This window comes from Clytia hemisphaerica, unplaced genomic scaffold (assembly GCF_902728285.1).
Source record: "Clytia hemisphaerica strain Z4C2 unplaced genomic scaffold, Clytia hemisphaerica genome assembly, whole genome shotgun sequence".
NCBI lineage: Eukaryota > Metazoa > Cnidaria > Hydrozoa > Leptothecata > Clytiidae > Clytia > Clytia hemisphaerica.
The window spans coordinates 1-14,743 of NW_027104293.1; the positions used below are offsets into that span (position 1 = coordinate 1).

Sequence of the window (14,743 nt, forward strand, 5' to 3'; positions counted from 1 at the left end):
ACTCGCACCATATTCATTTTCTAACAATGTAAAACTTGTATATTTACCTTGTAAGACTCTTTTTGCGTCTTCACATGCCAAGCTATCGGGCGTCCACTCGTCCATCATGACTATCTGAGTACGTGCTGTGATGAGTGATGCCGAGAATTTGCCGTCATTCATTACACCGGCGATTAACTGACTTGGGATGATGCCTAGAAAAATATAAATCAATTTATCCTTGTCTTTTTTGCCTCTTCGATGTTTTTGCACTCAAAACCACAGTAGAAAATGCAACACAAAAGGCCAAATTCCGATACTGAATAAAAAACTCACCTTGAAAGGCACCAAACCAACTGGTCTTTCCACTGTCGGATTTCCCAACAAGACACAATTTCTTTTCTTTTTGTGGAAACTTTCCATGAAGCAAAAGCTGATAGTACTTGCGAAGAAACAGCAGTCTTTCTTTTGGATCGGGGAACGAATTACGAATGCCATTGACAAAAGGTTCAGGGCACGGCACTTCACCCGTATAATTGTAGTCCACGTACGCTCTAGGTGAGCCTGTAAAGACGAAAGGAATATTAAAAAGGTTACAAAGAAGTGCAACGAAAATCGCGACTATGGACATTTTCTTTAGAGACCTGGTAAAACTCATTTTATAACTTGAAACCTATGAGAAAGTCACATATTTGAAAATTGCCAAAATTTACCTTTCAGACCAGCAGGATCAACCTCAAAGCGTTTTCCTTCTATGTTAAAGCATGTCCCAAGTGGTTTGACTTCGATGTAATTAAAATCAATTTCTATGGGGTCGATCATCCGACATGCTTTTACAGAAAGCAAGGAAACGATGGGCGTGACGTACGATACAATGACATCTGCGACTTCAGAATTACCCAATATATGATGGATAAATGAATGGACGTCTGAACAATAAACGTAGGTGAACTTGGCCACGCGTGGCTTTTTATAAACGGAGCCGTCGTACAAGCCATATTTGAATTTCTCCATGTACCGACGCACAATATCTACAGCTTGATTCAACTTGTTTGAAGGTTTCATCCGCGGGATGACTGTGTCTCCTAAAATAAAGTACCGTAAGAATAAGGACTCTGCAAATAATTTTGTATCATAAATGTGAAAGTAGTTTTCAGACCATTCTCACAGGAATCTTAATCAGAAATCATATGCGCACTTACCACTTTCGTCCACAATTTTCAGCTGGAGGTACTGCTGCAAGTTGATTTTTGCAGCCTTCAGCTCTTCGGCACATTTCAGGTTCATTCGTTTTGAAAGAAATAGTGTTGCTAGATGCTGGCTCGAGTGGTATGTGCCTTCGGTCAGCACAACGGTTTCAAGATCAACATTTTCTTTGGCGGCTTCTTCTTTTAAACAGCGGATTTGGCTTTTCGTCATAAAGTGAAGAAGAAGAAGACTATCGTTGGCGTGATCCTTGAGAGTGATGCACAATGAAGCGAGACATTTCTCCAAAACGGTGGTCTTAGCTGTGGAAAAAATTATAAGAAAATACAAATCTTGTTGCATGGGGGAGCGAAAGATTCATAACAAAAAAACCCATAAAGCTCGAAGCCATTCATTCAATTAAAATATTTCTTATATGCAGACTGGAAATACAAAAAAAGATACATCAGCCACACAGTAATAAGTGAAACAGAGAACAAACCTCTTCCATTGATTGCTTTACATCTCAAATGTTCCAAACCAATGGACATGAACAATTTGGTCAGCAGGTTTTCAAATGAGCTTAGCGCGTATTCAGGCCAATCAAACATGACCCAAAATGAAAGTCCGGGTAGGCGGAGTTTTTTGACCATTTTTCTTCTGCTCCAAAGCTGTAGGGCATGAAAAAAAACCAACAATATGCGCATCTGACCTCAACTTTTCCTCAAACATTTGACGCACCTTCCATAGTTCACCATCTTTTATCAGCACTCTGACTGCAGCCACTTGATAAAAAGCAGCAACATGCTCGACAACACAGGACTGCAGAATCTTTTTCAAAGGAACTGACCTGAGTTCATTAACGGAAAATAATTCCTTTTCTTCGTCTCCTTTGCCATTGCTCGATGATGCAGTGCTTTCAACTTCTTGACTTAAGGCTTCCATTTTACAACACTCACAACAACACACATACAAGTGAGTGCTATGATGTGATTGTTTCAAAAAAGTCCTATTTTTTATATCTTTACGAAGACGAATAAAATGTTCCGATAATTTCCCCATGGACCATTTTCTCAAAAGAGACAAAACAAAAAAATAATTTGTAAGTACTCTCTTGACATTCAATTAATTCTACTAGGAATGAACACAGATAAAATAATACTGTTGATGGAGTACGGAATAATACTCAAGGGTATAAATATCTAACGTAGCTGATTGTTTGTGTTAATTAATAGATACCTAAACTTAATACTTTATATCCCTTGAGAAATGTTGAAATACATGTAGACATAAGAAACGTAATCAAAAATTACTTTTCCCATGTCAAATGGTGTGATAGGTATAAATAGGATGTGATAAGCTGTGAAATAACTAAGGTTACGTGTGATAAGATGTGATAAGACATTAGTCTCGGCACTTTCGTTTTCCATTTGACTTAGTGGCCTCGATATGTTGTGATAGCTGTAGATAAGTAGTGATAAGTTGTGGTAAAACTATGGATAGGGGTGATAGGGTGTGATAAGACATTAGACTCGGCACTTTCGCTTTCCATTTGACTTAGTGACCTCAATATGTTGCGATAACTGTAGATAAGTAGTGATAAATTGTGATAAATCTAAGGATATTCGTGATAAGGTGTGATTAGGCATTCGACTCGGCACTTTCGCTTTCCATTTGACTTAGTGACCTCAATATGTTGCGATAACTGTAGATAAGTAGTGATAAATTGTGATAAATCTAAGGATATTCGTGATAAGGTGTGACTAGGCATTCGACTCGGCACTTTCGCTTTCCATTTGACTTAGTGGACTCGATATGTTGTGATAGCTGTAGATAAGTAGTGATAAGTTGTGGTAAAACTATGGATAGGGGTGATAGGGTGTGATAAGACATTAGACTCGGCACTTTCGCTTTCCATTTGAATTAGTGGCCTCAATATGTTGCGATAACTGTAGATAAGTAGTGATAAATTGTGATAAATCTAAGGATATTCGTGATAAGGTGTGATTAGGCATTCGACTCGGCACTTTCACTTTCCATTTAACTTAGTGGCCTCGATATGTGGTGATAACTGTAGATAAGTAGTGATAAGTTGTGGTAAAACTATGGATAGGTGTGATAATGTGTGATAAGACATTAGACTCGGCACTTTCGCTTTCCATTTGACTTAGTGACCTCGATATGTGGTGATAACTGTAGATAAGTAGTGATAAGTTGTGGTAAAACTATGGATAGGTGTGATAATGTGTGATAAGACATTAGACTCGGCACTTTCGCTTTCCATTTGACTTAGTGACCTCGATATGTGGTGATAACTGTAGATAAGTAGTGATAAGTTGTGGTAAACTATGGATAGGTGTGATAATGTGTGATAAGACATTAGACTCGGCACTTTCGCTTTCCATTTGAATTAGTGACCTCGATATGTGGTGATAACTGTAGATAAGTAGTGATAAGTTGTGGTAAAACTATGGATAGGTGTGATAATGTGTGATAAGACATTAGACTCGGCACTTTCGCTTTCCATTTGACTTAGTGACCTCGATATGTGGTGATAACTGTAGATATAGTGATAAGTTGTGGTAAAACTATGGATAGGTGTGATAATGTGTGATAAAACATTAGACTCGGCACTTTCGCTTTCCATTTGACTTAGTGACCTCGATATGTGGTGATAACTGTAGATAAGTAGTGATAAGTTGTGGTAAAACTATGGATAGGTGTGATAATGTGTGATAAGACATTAGACTCGGCACTTTCGCTTTCCATTTGACTTAGTGACCTCAATATGTTGTCATAACTGTAGATAAGTAGTGATAAATAGTGATAAATCTAAGTATATGTGTGATAGGCAGTGTTAAGCAATTTCAATGTGATGAAATATGTTTCATTTTAAGAATTATTACTATAAATAATAAGAATTTCACAATTATTACCATGAGAGTTATTACCCCTTTGGAACCATTATTTTCTTTGTGGTTTTCACCATTAACATCATTATAATCATCACCATCATCAAACTTAGAAGCTAAGATAGGGAAATATACAAGTTAAATCACCAAACACTGGCAATTGTTTATTGAAGATTTTCTCTTTTAGTTATGACAAAAAATAATTGAAGAAGCTATAACAAAGAACAGGAAAAAGCTTAGGTTACAATGTAATTATTTAAATAAATGTGCCTACTAGAAAGGGGCCTTACCAGATGTTTCAGTAATGTTATCTTCTGTTATTTCATCTTCAGTTTCTGAATCTAAATTTTTTAATGATAAAACATTTCATTTCAGCCATTCTAATTTGCGTCGGCATTCGGCTATTGCTGACACAAATGATTTTGCCGACGCCAAAGGGCTTACTGTACGTAGAACCTTACATTTTTTGCTGACGCAAAAATATCTGAATTAGAAAGCATGATTTTTTCAGTTAATAAAAAGACGAGTCTTGTCTGGTCAACTGGTGACAAAGAAAGGTTATTCTATTCACAACTTTTTCATCTTACCCAGTATAATATCACTATTTAGTTTCCTTTTCAAATCATCCAATCCAAGTATCAAAGAAGTTGATGATTGTGTTGGGAGTATTGATGGAGGAGGAGGTGGAGGGTCTGGAGGTGATTTTTCAATGTCTTAAAAAAAGGAAATATAAATGATACAAAGCTAAAGGAAGCTATGAAAAAATCATATTCTCAGTCAACTGAGTCTTCTTTTCTTTATTTTCACCCATCACTTTTTCAATATTTTTTACCTAGACATAGATTACTATCAATTCAATCAATAGCATTTATCATAGCATTTATCATTTATTTATCCACAGATAATAAAAAAGATTGACCAATAATTGATCACTGTTCAAAAGAGTTGATAATGGATAATGAATTGATAATAATCGATGAGTCAATAGACAAGAATCAACAACACCAGACCAGAAGCTAAGCGATATTATAATCGTACCTCATCGATAATATATAGATATTGTACAGATCACAATGCCATGTTAAATAGTTAAGAACTCCAGCATTAAAACAATAACACGTGGATGCATAATTAGTAGAATAGTGTAATAGATTTTTTCTCTTGTCATTAATATGATGCTGGAGTTTCAACATGACATCGTCATCTGCAAAAGGTCTATCGATTGTTCATCCTTTTCAATCAATACAATATAACTTTCTTGACCTATTTTAGAATTGATATCTAATTGATTGATTAATATCCTATTGGAATACCATATCTATTAGCTTGTATTTGAATCAATGTCATTGATATGTCATTGACATGATGACAATGACCGATAATATATATTTATACAACAGTCTGGTTACAAACCATCTGGTCAAAAGTCAATATAGCGAGAATGGACCTTGGAGCCTAATGTTATTTAAATATATAGACAAATAGTCATACCTCTCGACACCTCTTTGCCCCTTGCTAACGGAATAACATAACAGCAATTAATATAGAAAAAACATTGCTTTATCTAAAAACCTATCAATCAGTCACATAATTTGTGCATAATTTGTGCCTCTGGCATGAAGGAAAACATGAAGGAGATATAGATTTTTAATCACTGGTAAAGCTACTTTCTTTGTGTTCATTCAAAAACTTCTTGACTTCGTTGTTCTTTCTTTTTCTTTTTCTTAGGAAAGGCATCACAGAGCAGGAAATCAGCAACGTCAAATGTCAAGCCAATGTGGATGTAACCAGATCAGTTTTACTTTATACTGAACTTGAAAGAGGCTTAGATGGGATTCCAGAGAGATCCAGACACAATTCAGCTTTTATCTAGCCATTCTTCTCGTCTCGTCATTCTTTTCGTCGCGTAACACCCTCGGCTCTTTGTGGGGGGGGGGGGGGCTCCTTCTTTCTAGCTTATCCCGGGGGGATAAATTTTTGCTCGAAAATGTTGATTTTTTTTTCTCTAAAAGAGTTTAAAATTTGAAAAAATGCACTGTAAGGGAATTTCAATTCTTTCGTAATGGAAAAAGACTTATCGTTGAATGATTTCAAAAGCTTCACCGAATAGTTAATTGGACCATTGAATACACGCCTTTGAGTTGCTAAGGCTAGTTTTGACGGTTTAACAGCTTTTTTCAATATTCTATTTTGTTTTTGAAGTTCCATATTGCTTGCTGCTTTTTGATGCCATCCTTTCTTTTATTTCTACGTGCTCTTGCTTTTTCTGATCTTGGGTGAGTGATTTTTTCCATATTTTTTGTTATATTGTACTTTTCTCTGTAAAAATAAATAAATAAATGTTTTACAATTAAGTCTAAGATTTATAACGGAAATATAGATGCATTTGACCTATGTACTTGATGATCCATCATTTCCAAAATTATCCCTACCCTTATCATCACACATTATGCTTGGATGTAAAGTCTAATTCTGTACAAATACTAATGAGACAAATTTGTAGAATCCTTTGAGAAAATTTAGGGGCAAATCAGTGACAAATAGTGAAAGTGTGTGAACTACACCATCAGTTTTGAATTGGGTTTAGCCCATCAAGTTCTTTCTCTTTGTTTTCCTTGAGTTCGCAAATCTCAACTAACCGTGGTGGTACTGATTTGCTTGTAGTTTTCTTTCTAGGTGGACAATTTAGAAATGTATCTTTCTTACGCTTAAAACCTGATACAGTACGTCATTAATTTTGGGAAATACTTTCAAAAAATTTTGAAACATCTCAATATACTTGATCACCGGTCCAAATTTCATAAAGTTTTGATTAATATTTCTCGAGATTTTCAACTTTTTGTATTCATGACGTCATCAATCATGACGTCATAATCAGGTTTTTTAAAGATATCTCTAATTATAATGATATTAATAATAATTAAATATTAAATTAAAACGTTACAATATATAAATATTATAAATTGTTTAAAATACGTAGAGCTAGAAAATAGAATTCAAAGTTAAATAAAAGATTGAAATCACCACACAAACAAAACTGAAAACTGAATCGCAATACTGTCGAAATAGCACAACCTAGCGGGTCATGCCAAACTCAAAAGCATAAGCAAAAGCAATGGAAAATACGGTGAAAAAATTAGGTACTAAAATCTATGAAAAGCTAAGATTTCAAAATATTGTTATTTAACAAATCAATTTCATCAAACCTAAGGTTTGGTTTTAGTGTTCGTGTACCGCCAATACATGTTACGACTGATCTCGTTAAAGCAAACGAAATTTTTGTTCTAATCCAATTTTTGGTTTGAGACGCGTTAGAACCAGTCTTATCCGCTAGTAGAATAGCTAACGCTCAAAGAAGTGCTCAGCCTCTACACCCATTCCACCATTCATGGATAATATTAACGGAGTGAATGATCCATGATCAACTTTGATAATTCGTTCGTTGTAGTTTCTCTTTTTTTCCCGTTCGTTTGACGCAAAAGCGCTTTTGAGACTTTGGGCTGAGGGTTTCCTGGCTAAGGCGTTGAATACCTTTACATAAAAAAATGCTCGTTGTCCACGAACCCAAAAGCCTCCAGCACTGATGTGGAAAGTGCATGCTCGACAGAGAACGACTTGCCACACGCACATGTTGATGGTAGGTGCTTCATGTTCCATCTGTATCGGACGGCAATTGCGTCGAAGAACTCTCTTTTTGATAGGTTGAAACTTTCAGATTTCAGGGGTACAGTGGTCAACCAATTGGATGCATCTTTTGCTTGAGCAAGATCGTTCGCTTTCAGCTCTTGACGTGTCATTTCTCTGCGGAGATTTTCGAGGATGATTGTTCTTCCTTCTTTCCGTTTTCTCTTGATCTCAGACTTTGCTGCCCGGTTGTCAACTTCGTACACTGGTTTCTGTTCGATGATGTCTTCGGAGAACTTCATTGTAAGTTCTCTGGAGTTTTGGAATTCTTCCTTCGCCAGAGATGATAAGATGCCAATCCTCCCATACGCACCGGTAGTGACAAGAGTAGTCTTTCTTCGGCGCTGCAGTGATGGTTTTAAGTAATTGAAGGAATGAAATGTTTGTCAATAACTTCATCGAGGGGCTTCAGATATTCCTCAATTCCGGGCATCACATGTAGGTAGTAGGTGAACTTGCTAGCATACCCACCAAAGAATGCACAGTAGGCGAGGTGTGGTTCTGATCTTGCGATTTCACTCAGTGTTTGGAGCTCAGCTTGCCATTTTTTTATCAGTTTCTTCACATATTCCTGTTGGCCACCCTCTTGACCAATGAAACCACCAAGATATTTGTGTCCATCAACCGTGATGTTGATTCCTGTGTTATTGAATAGCACCTTTGCTTCTTCGAGCTTCTCCTCCTTCACTATCAAATACGACTTGGAAGCTTTTGGGTTGTGACCTAGGAGAGGTCCTAAGTCATTGACGTCATCCCACCACTTCTTCAGGGCTTGAAGCTTCCCAGTACCAGCGAGGTCGTCAGGATATGCAGCATTTTTAACTCCTTGTGTCAGCAAATCTTCTTGAAGGATCTCAAGCAGTGGCATCAATCCAATTGCATATGCTGGCATTGCTGTAGGGTAGCCTTATGTGGTACCTTCTTGCGATGCAATCTCCTTTCCTCCCATGAGGAAAAGTCTTGATTGGCGGTGGTAGCAGTTGTGAATATATTGAGCCATAGCTGGACACAATATTTTGATGTGGTGGAGCAGTGATCTTCTGTTAATGCTGTTGAAAGCATTCGCTGCATCCACTAGTATCACTCCGTTTGTCTCATCTTCTTGGAATAGTTGGTTGATTGCGTGAACTGCCGCTTCACAGCCAGCCTGCTGTCCAGCGCACACTTGAACACTACCAGTTGCTTTAAGGATATCTGGCTTGATGGTGTTGATCAGAACTTTGCCGAAGATACGTCTCATCACTTCTCCAATTCCAATTGGCCGTACCCCTGGGTTTTTGTCTAGAGGTATCAATCTACAAGCAAGTATAGCTTCAATTGATCGTCTCTTAACATCAACTTTTTGTCGGCATAAGATTTTCAGCATGCGTGCCATTGCTTCCCTCAAATCAGAGCTGTATTTGCCATAGTTCTTGGAGGCAAGGATACGTCTCCATTGGTCAGCATCTTGTCCTGATGGTCCAGCAGCACCCTTCGTCTTAATTGCTGCCTCTCGAATCATTGTCCCATCAATGGACTCAAAGATGATTGGGTCAACTGGAACTACTTCTTTCTTGGAGATGATACAATCGTCGGTGTGTTCGTTTGCATTTTGATGAAGCGATTTAAGAGTGTTTATTACATCCCCGGTTGGTTGCAGGACACCACTCGAAGCTGTATCTTCAAGAGTTCTAATTGCCGCGGAGATGTTGCCCTTTAACATGTGCTTCGTGAAGAGTGTGATTGGCTTGTTTTTGTCTTTAGTCTTTAAAGCGTCAACTCGGGGATAACGTTTCTGTATTTCTCTTGTTTCCCTCAACAATTTATCAAAGTCTCCTTCTTTCCAGATGTTCAATCTCCTAGCTAGCGTTTCTGAGTGTTCTCTAGCTTTGGATCGTGCGTGAGTCTTTTGGAGGAATCCACGAATTATACTGAGAAAAAATTCGAGTTACACCGAATACGGTATTCTACATCCAATTACGCTTCCAAAAATGTATAGTTTGTTATGGTTTAGGGACTGGAACTGGGGCGGAAAAATTAATGCAATTATGGGACATGCATTAAGTTACCCAAGAACCGATTGTAGTGATGCAGCTGATGTCGAAGCTCGTATAAGCTCTGTTAGTCGTGCATTCGGTGCTCTTCGTGAATGTCTTTTCAGTCCGATACTTATTACATCCACCGTCAAAAAGTCAGTTTATGAAGGTTTTATTTTGCCTATTCTCTGGTGTCTCACGGAAAAGCTCTTGAACTGTTTACGAACTTTCCACGCTCGCTGTATTCGTACTATGTGTCGTGTTACTCGTTTACACCACATCAGTAATGCTGACCTCGATTACGAATTGGTTTGTTGTCAATGGATGCCTATGTTACTCGTCGTCAGCTACGCTGGCTGGATGAAATCTGACAGGCTACCTCATCAAATGTTAACTTCATGGTTCCGAGAAAAACGTCCCAGAGGTGCCCCAGATTACACGTATGGTCGTGAAGTGTATAAAGCACTCAAAAAAGTGAATATTGGTCGAAATGAGTGGTATGAATGTGCTCAGGATAGAAATGTTTGGCGTAATGTTATTAATCGTGCTTCCTAAATTTTTACTTATAGTTTATTGTTGGTATTTTTTTAGATTATACAACTTCTTTTTTTATTTGTCTAGCGCTGTGATCCTTGTCTTTAGGGCAAGGCCTATGCCCTATGCTTAGGATAGGCTCATTCTTCTTCATCCCACTCCTCATGATCTTTTCAACGAGCGCAAAACTAAAATTTCATTTGAAAAATTACAGCCTTTTTTGTATCCGCTGCAGCTTATATTGAGAAGACGTTTTTATGGCCCTAAAAGCGAAGAGTTTTAAGCCTAAAAATGTTCTTAACATGCTCTTATCTTTTCCCATTTTGTGGGTATTTTTGTCCATTTCCCCAAGAAATCGAGCAATTCCGAGTCCACTTATTTTTGCCACCAAAGCCTTGTGCTCTTATATAGTTTATTCTTATAAAAAACGTGTATTGGCTTTATTTCTGACTAAAAAACTGGAAAGAGGAGTTTTTATAATGGATTTAGTCCAGTGAACCAAACAAAAAAAAAAGCGTCAAAATTTTCAAATGCGACTTAATCGAGTCCCCATATAACTCGAACACCATGGGGAACCAGAAATTGCAGTGTTTCTTTAAATCTTAATCAGCAAACAAAAATTTCAAGATTTGTTTTTAGGTACTTAGGCAAAATCGGGTGTGGGGACGTGCCGCTGATCAGGGTCTCTTTTTTAGGCTCTGAAGATATCTGATAGGCTCCCAAAATTACTTTTTCTCAGGGTGATTTTCAATTTTTTGTCTAATCACTTTTCAGGGTGAAAACCGGAAACTGTTTCGATTTTTCATTCGAGTGGCACATCCCCGTCGGCCGTAAAGGTTAGGGCGCCCAGGGGTTTACTCGATCGTTGGTTCGAAAATGTCTAGCAATGTATGAATTTTGGCACCTTTTTTGGGCTGCTTTTTTTTATAACATAACCCTAGTAAATCTAAAAAAAAAAGTTGAGATATGGCAATTTGAAATCTTGGTTGGAAAAAATGGGTTCTTGAACGCGTTTCTTATGTTAAATTTGATATTATTTTAAAGTCAAAGACTTAAATATGTCAACTTTAGAAAAAGGTACAATCGCATTTCGTGAAATAAAAAGGTTTAGTTTTCAGCACTTAAGCTAAGTAAACCATGGAGGTAATAAAGATATAGATGGAGAGAAAACGTCTCGGTAATGATCTAAATGGTCGTTGAAATCTTTTATAAATCTATTCAAAGCGGCTTTTCTTTGATGTACCATCATTGGAAGCAAAAAACATCAATTTATAACTTTATAAGAACAGAACGAGACTGTTTGGTTGATTTTGAAAAACTTAATTTTGCCGAAAATCCTTGTTAAAATGCGATTCGAAATAGTTTCAACTGATGTAAGACTAAAAGAGTATATTATTTTCATAAGGACACATTTTTGGGCTGCCATTTTGTTAACATTGAGAGTTGCATCACATTATCATTGAAAGTTTCTTATCTTAAAATCTTCACGTCTAAGTGGGCAGCGGTTTTCATACTCTGACAAAATGATCGATACAAGGTTCCTAATCGTAACACGTAATTCTTTTTTAAATCTATCGATGGCTTTATGGGCAGCTTCCCCTAGAAGTTTGGAGTATTGTGCTTATTATGTGAAGTTTTTTTTCAATTTTTCATGACAAGGCTATTATATTTCAAGATACTTGTTAAAAATGTAATGTCTTTTCATTCATCTTAAATATTCCCATGAGTATACCCAAAATTAATCATCTTATTCCCAAAGCAACCAAACAGCTGTTTGCTTCCGATGATAAATCAGAATAGAACAAAAGGCATTGACTCTCCATCTATATTTTTATTACCTCCATGAGTAAACTAACATGATTTTTAATAATACTTTATTCAGGTAACAACAGCTACATAGCATCCCAAAATTAGAAAACCAATTCTCGATAATTTCTCGAAGAAGAATCTTTAACAAAGTAAACAACAACCTCCATACATTACGTTGACAAGTATTTATCCAGCTTTTAGCTATTGGCCACACATTGTCAAACATTTAAACAACTATGAAAATAATTTTCTCTTTTTCATTTCACAGTATCAAAGAATATCTCAGAAGAGATTTTTTAATACGACACACGTTTTTTTATCGAAGCACAAACTATATACGAACATAAGGCTTCGATGGCTAAAATACTAAGATCAAGTTAAGAACATTTTAAGGCTTTACAGACCCTAAAACAGCTATTTTCTTAGGAAAATTGACAAAAATAGTCGCAAAATAGTGAAAATAAGAACACGTTAAGAACATTTTTAGACTTAAAACTTAGAAAGTTAAGAACATCAAAAGGCTTCAAAGCTTTTGGATGTTCTTATAATAAAAACGTGTATTCCCTAATTTTCGATTTTCACGTCCAACAGGAAACAGAAATAAAAACATGTTTTAAGGATTTTAGCATTTAACATTTTATTATGAATCAGAAGACTGATTCAGGATCATCCTATTTGATAGTGGTATAAAAGTCGCAAATTTAAAGTATACACACCATAAAATTGATGAAGCACCAATTAAAAAGTTATTACCAACAAACAAACAAATATATAGTGTATTAGCTTTATAATAAAAAGTTTGTACACACAGATGTACAAATTGTGATCTAAGAGAGAGGGGCTATGAAGATGCTCGATTACTAATTGCTATCTGACAGTTGACGCACAAGGTCAGAAAGCTGTCAACAGAACAGATAATACAAACTCTTTTACTTTCAATTGTGGCCATCGTATTGGAAATCTTTGGAAAGAAGAGCTAACGGAAGAACAAAGTTGCTCTGTGTAGCACATTACTGGACTTTAATTCCACATATTTTTTTAAGTTGTGAAGAAAGCCGTTCCTCTTCAGATTTATAGCAGTTGGAGTCCAAATGCCATAAATTCATAAAAAATGAATTGGTTATTTTCTATTTTCTTGACTATTTTTATGCTGTCTTCTGTGCAGTGCAAAGGTAAGTTATATCTATGGTGTAATGTATTCTACGGAAACACCCGGTTTTTGCCACAAGTGACAAATTTTAAACGATTTTTATCTAGCTTAAATTTTCCGCGTAGTAACGAGGACACTCAGGGACCCTCTCTATCTTTAAATAAGAAATGGAATTCAATAAAAATTTTGGCAATCTGTAATTCAGGGCATACGCGTAGCGAGATACTCTGCAAAATTTATGAGGGAGTGCAGACGTTCATGACATATTGATTATCTTTTGATAAAACAAAGACAATAATTACAGTGTCGTAAAAACCGCTCTCATCTATAAATTTTGCAGAGTATCTCGCTACGCCTATGCAGGGTCCCAAACTGTTAAAGATATGCTTTGCTAACAAAACAAGGGGTTCCTGCATAAATAGCTATTTGGGAAAAAAATAATGCATGAATTTTTACTTTCACAGCTGGATGGTCGGGTTGGTCAGAATGGAGTAGTTGGGGAAAAGGATTATGTTCTGGCAACAAGAGAATCAAAACGCGTTCATGTACAAACCCTCTGCCAACATCTGGTAATTATTGTCATGGTGAAAACAGTAGGAAAGAAGATGGTCCAAGTAAGTTTAGATTTGTCTTTTTACCCTATGGGCATGCTACGTCTTATGGACATTCAATGGACGGTTTTAAGACCTTTAGAAGTCCTAGAAACGTACATTAGTGTCCAAAAGACGTTTTTGCCCATTGGGTAGGGGCCACTCACATATCGATTATTCCCTCGACTAGCGTCATTCCGACGCCAAGTTTAAGACCGAAATTAGATTTGGGCTCTTCCAGAAAATGTCCGTACATGGGGGTGGAGGGTATAGTGTCCGGGGGGTAAACTAGAAAATGTGCCTTGTCCGGGGAGTAAACTTGCTCTCTTCGGGAGTAATTGTGCTCGGTTTGAGGTTCATTTTGAATGTCCAGGGGGTCAACTGATGCTTGTCAAAATTCACGATGACCGGGGTGGGGTAAAATTCTAAAAAATGTTATATCCGCCACCCCCATATTCCATTTTTTTCTGGAAAAGCCCTTTAGAAAAATTAGATTTCAATGACCCCTAAAAACCAATGTTTTGATGAATTTTCTTAGCATTACTACCACTGAACCCCACCCCTCGCGTCATTAGCGAGTTTATGTATTCGAGATAAATCGAGGGGGGCGGTATAAAGCAAAGCTGACATGGGGCCGAAATCGCCGTCCACTTTGCTCGACGACGGTAAGAACACCAAGATACCGTCGTCTGTTTAGGTGAGCAAAGGCGATATAGAGCCGTACATCGACGATTTTGTATCACTTACTGTCGCCCTCGATATCCTCCGATACATACGCTCGGGCTATTTTGATATTTTCATATTAAACATTACGCCGTGAATTTAAATTCTGAACTAATTATAATCGCCATTCTTAAACGGAAAGGGGTGTCCGCCAATAGAGCG

At 36.9% G+C, this 14,743-nt stretch overlaps 2 protein-coding genes across 2 annotated transcripts in view; one reads left to right on the top strand and one right to left on the bottom strand.

The window, feature by feature from the left end:
- Positions 1-47: 47 nt before the first annotated feature.
- LOC136817133 (uncharacterized) lies at positions 48-1,402 on the bottom strand (the record flags this gene model as incomplete). The annotated part of the gene is given in 4 exon segments (XM_067073467.1): positions 48-194; positions 316-543; positions 693-1,064; positions 1,182-1,402. Coding segments are annotated over 4 exon segments (964 nt in total), but the record flags the coding sequence as incomplete, so codon positions are not given.
- Positions 1,403-12,940: 11,538 nt separating this feature from the next.
- LOC136817171 (uncharacterized) overlaps positions 12,941-14,743 on the top strand; it is a 76,116-nt gene continuing 74,313 nt past the window's right edge. The window contains exons 1-2 of the mRNA XM_067073506.1: positions 12,941-13,290; positions 13,733-13,882. Coding sequence (XP_066929607.1) covers positions 13,230-13,290; positions 13,733-13,882 — 211 coding nt within the window. The 5' untranslated portion in view covers positions 12,941-13,229. The remainder of the gene's footprint in view (positions 13,291-13,732; positions 13,883-14,743) is intronic.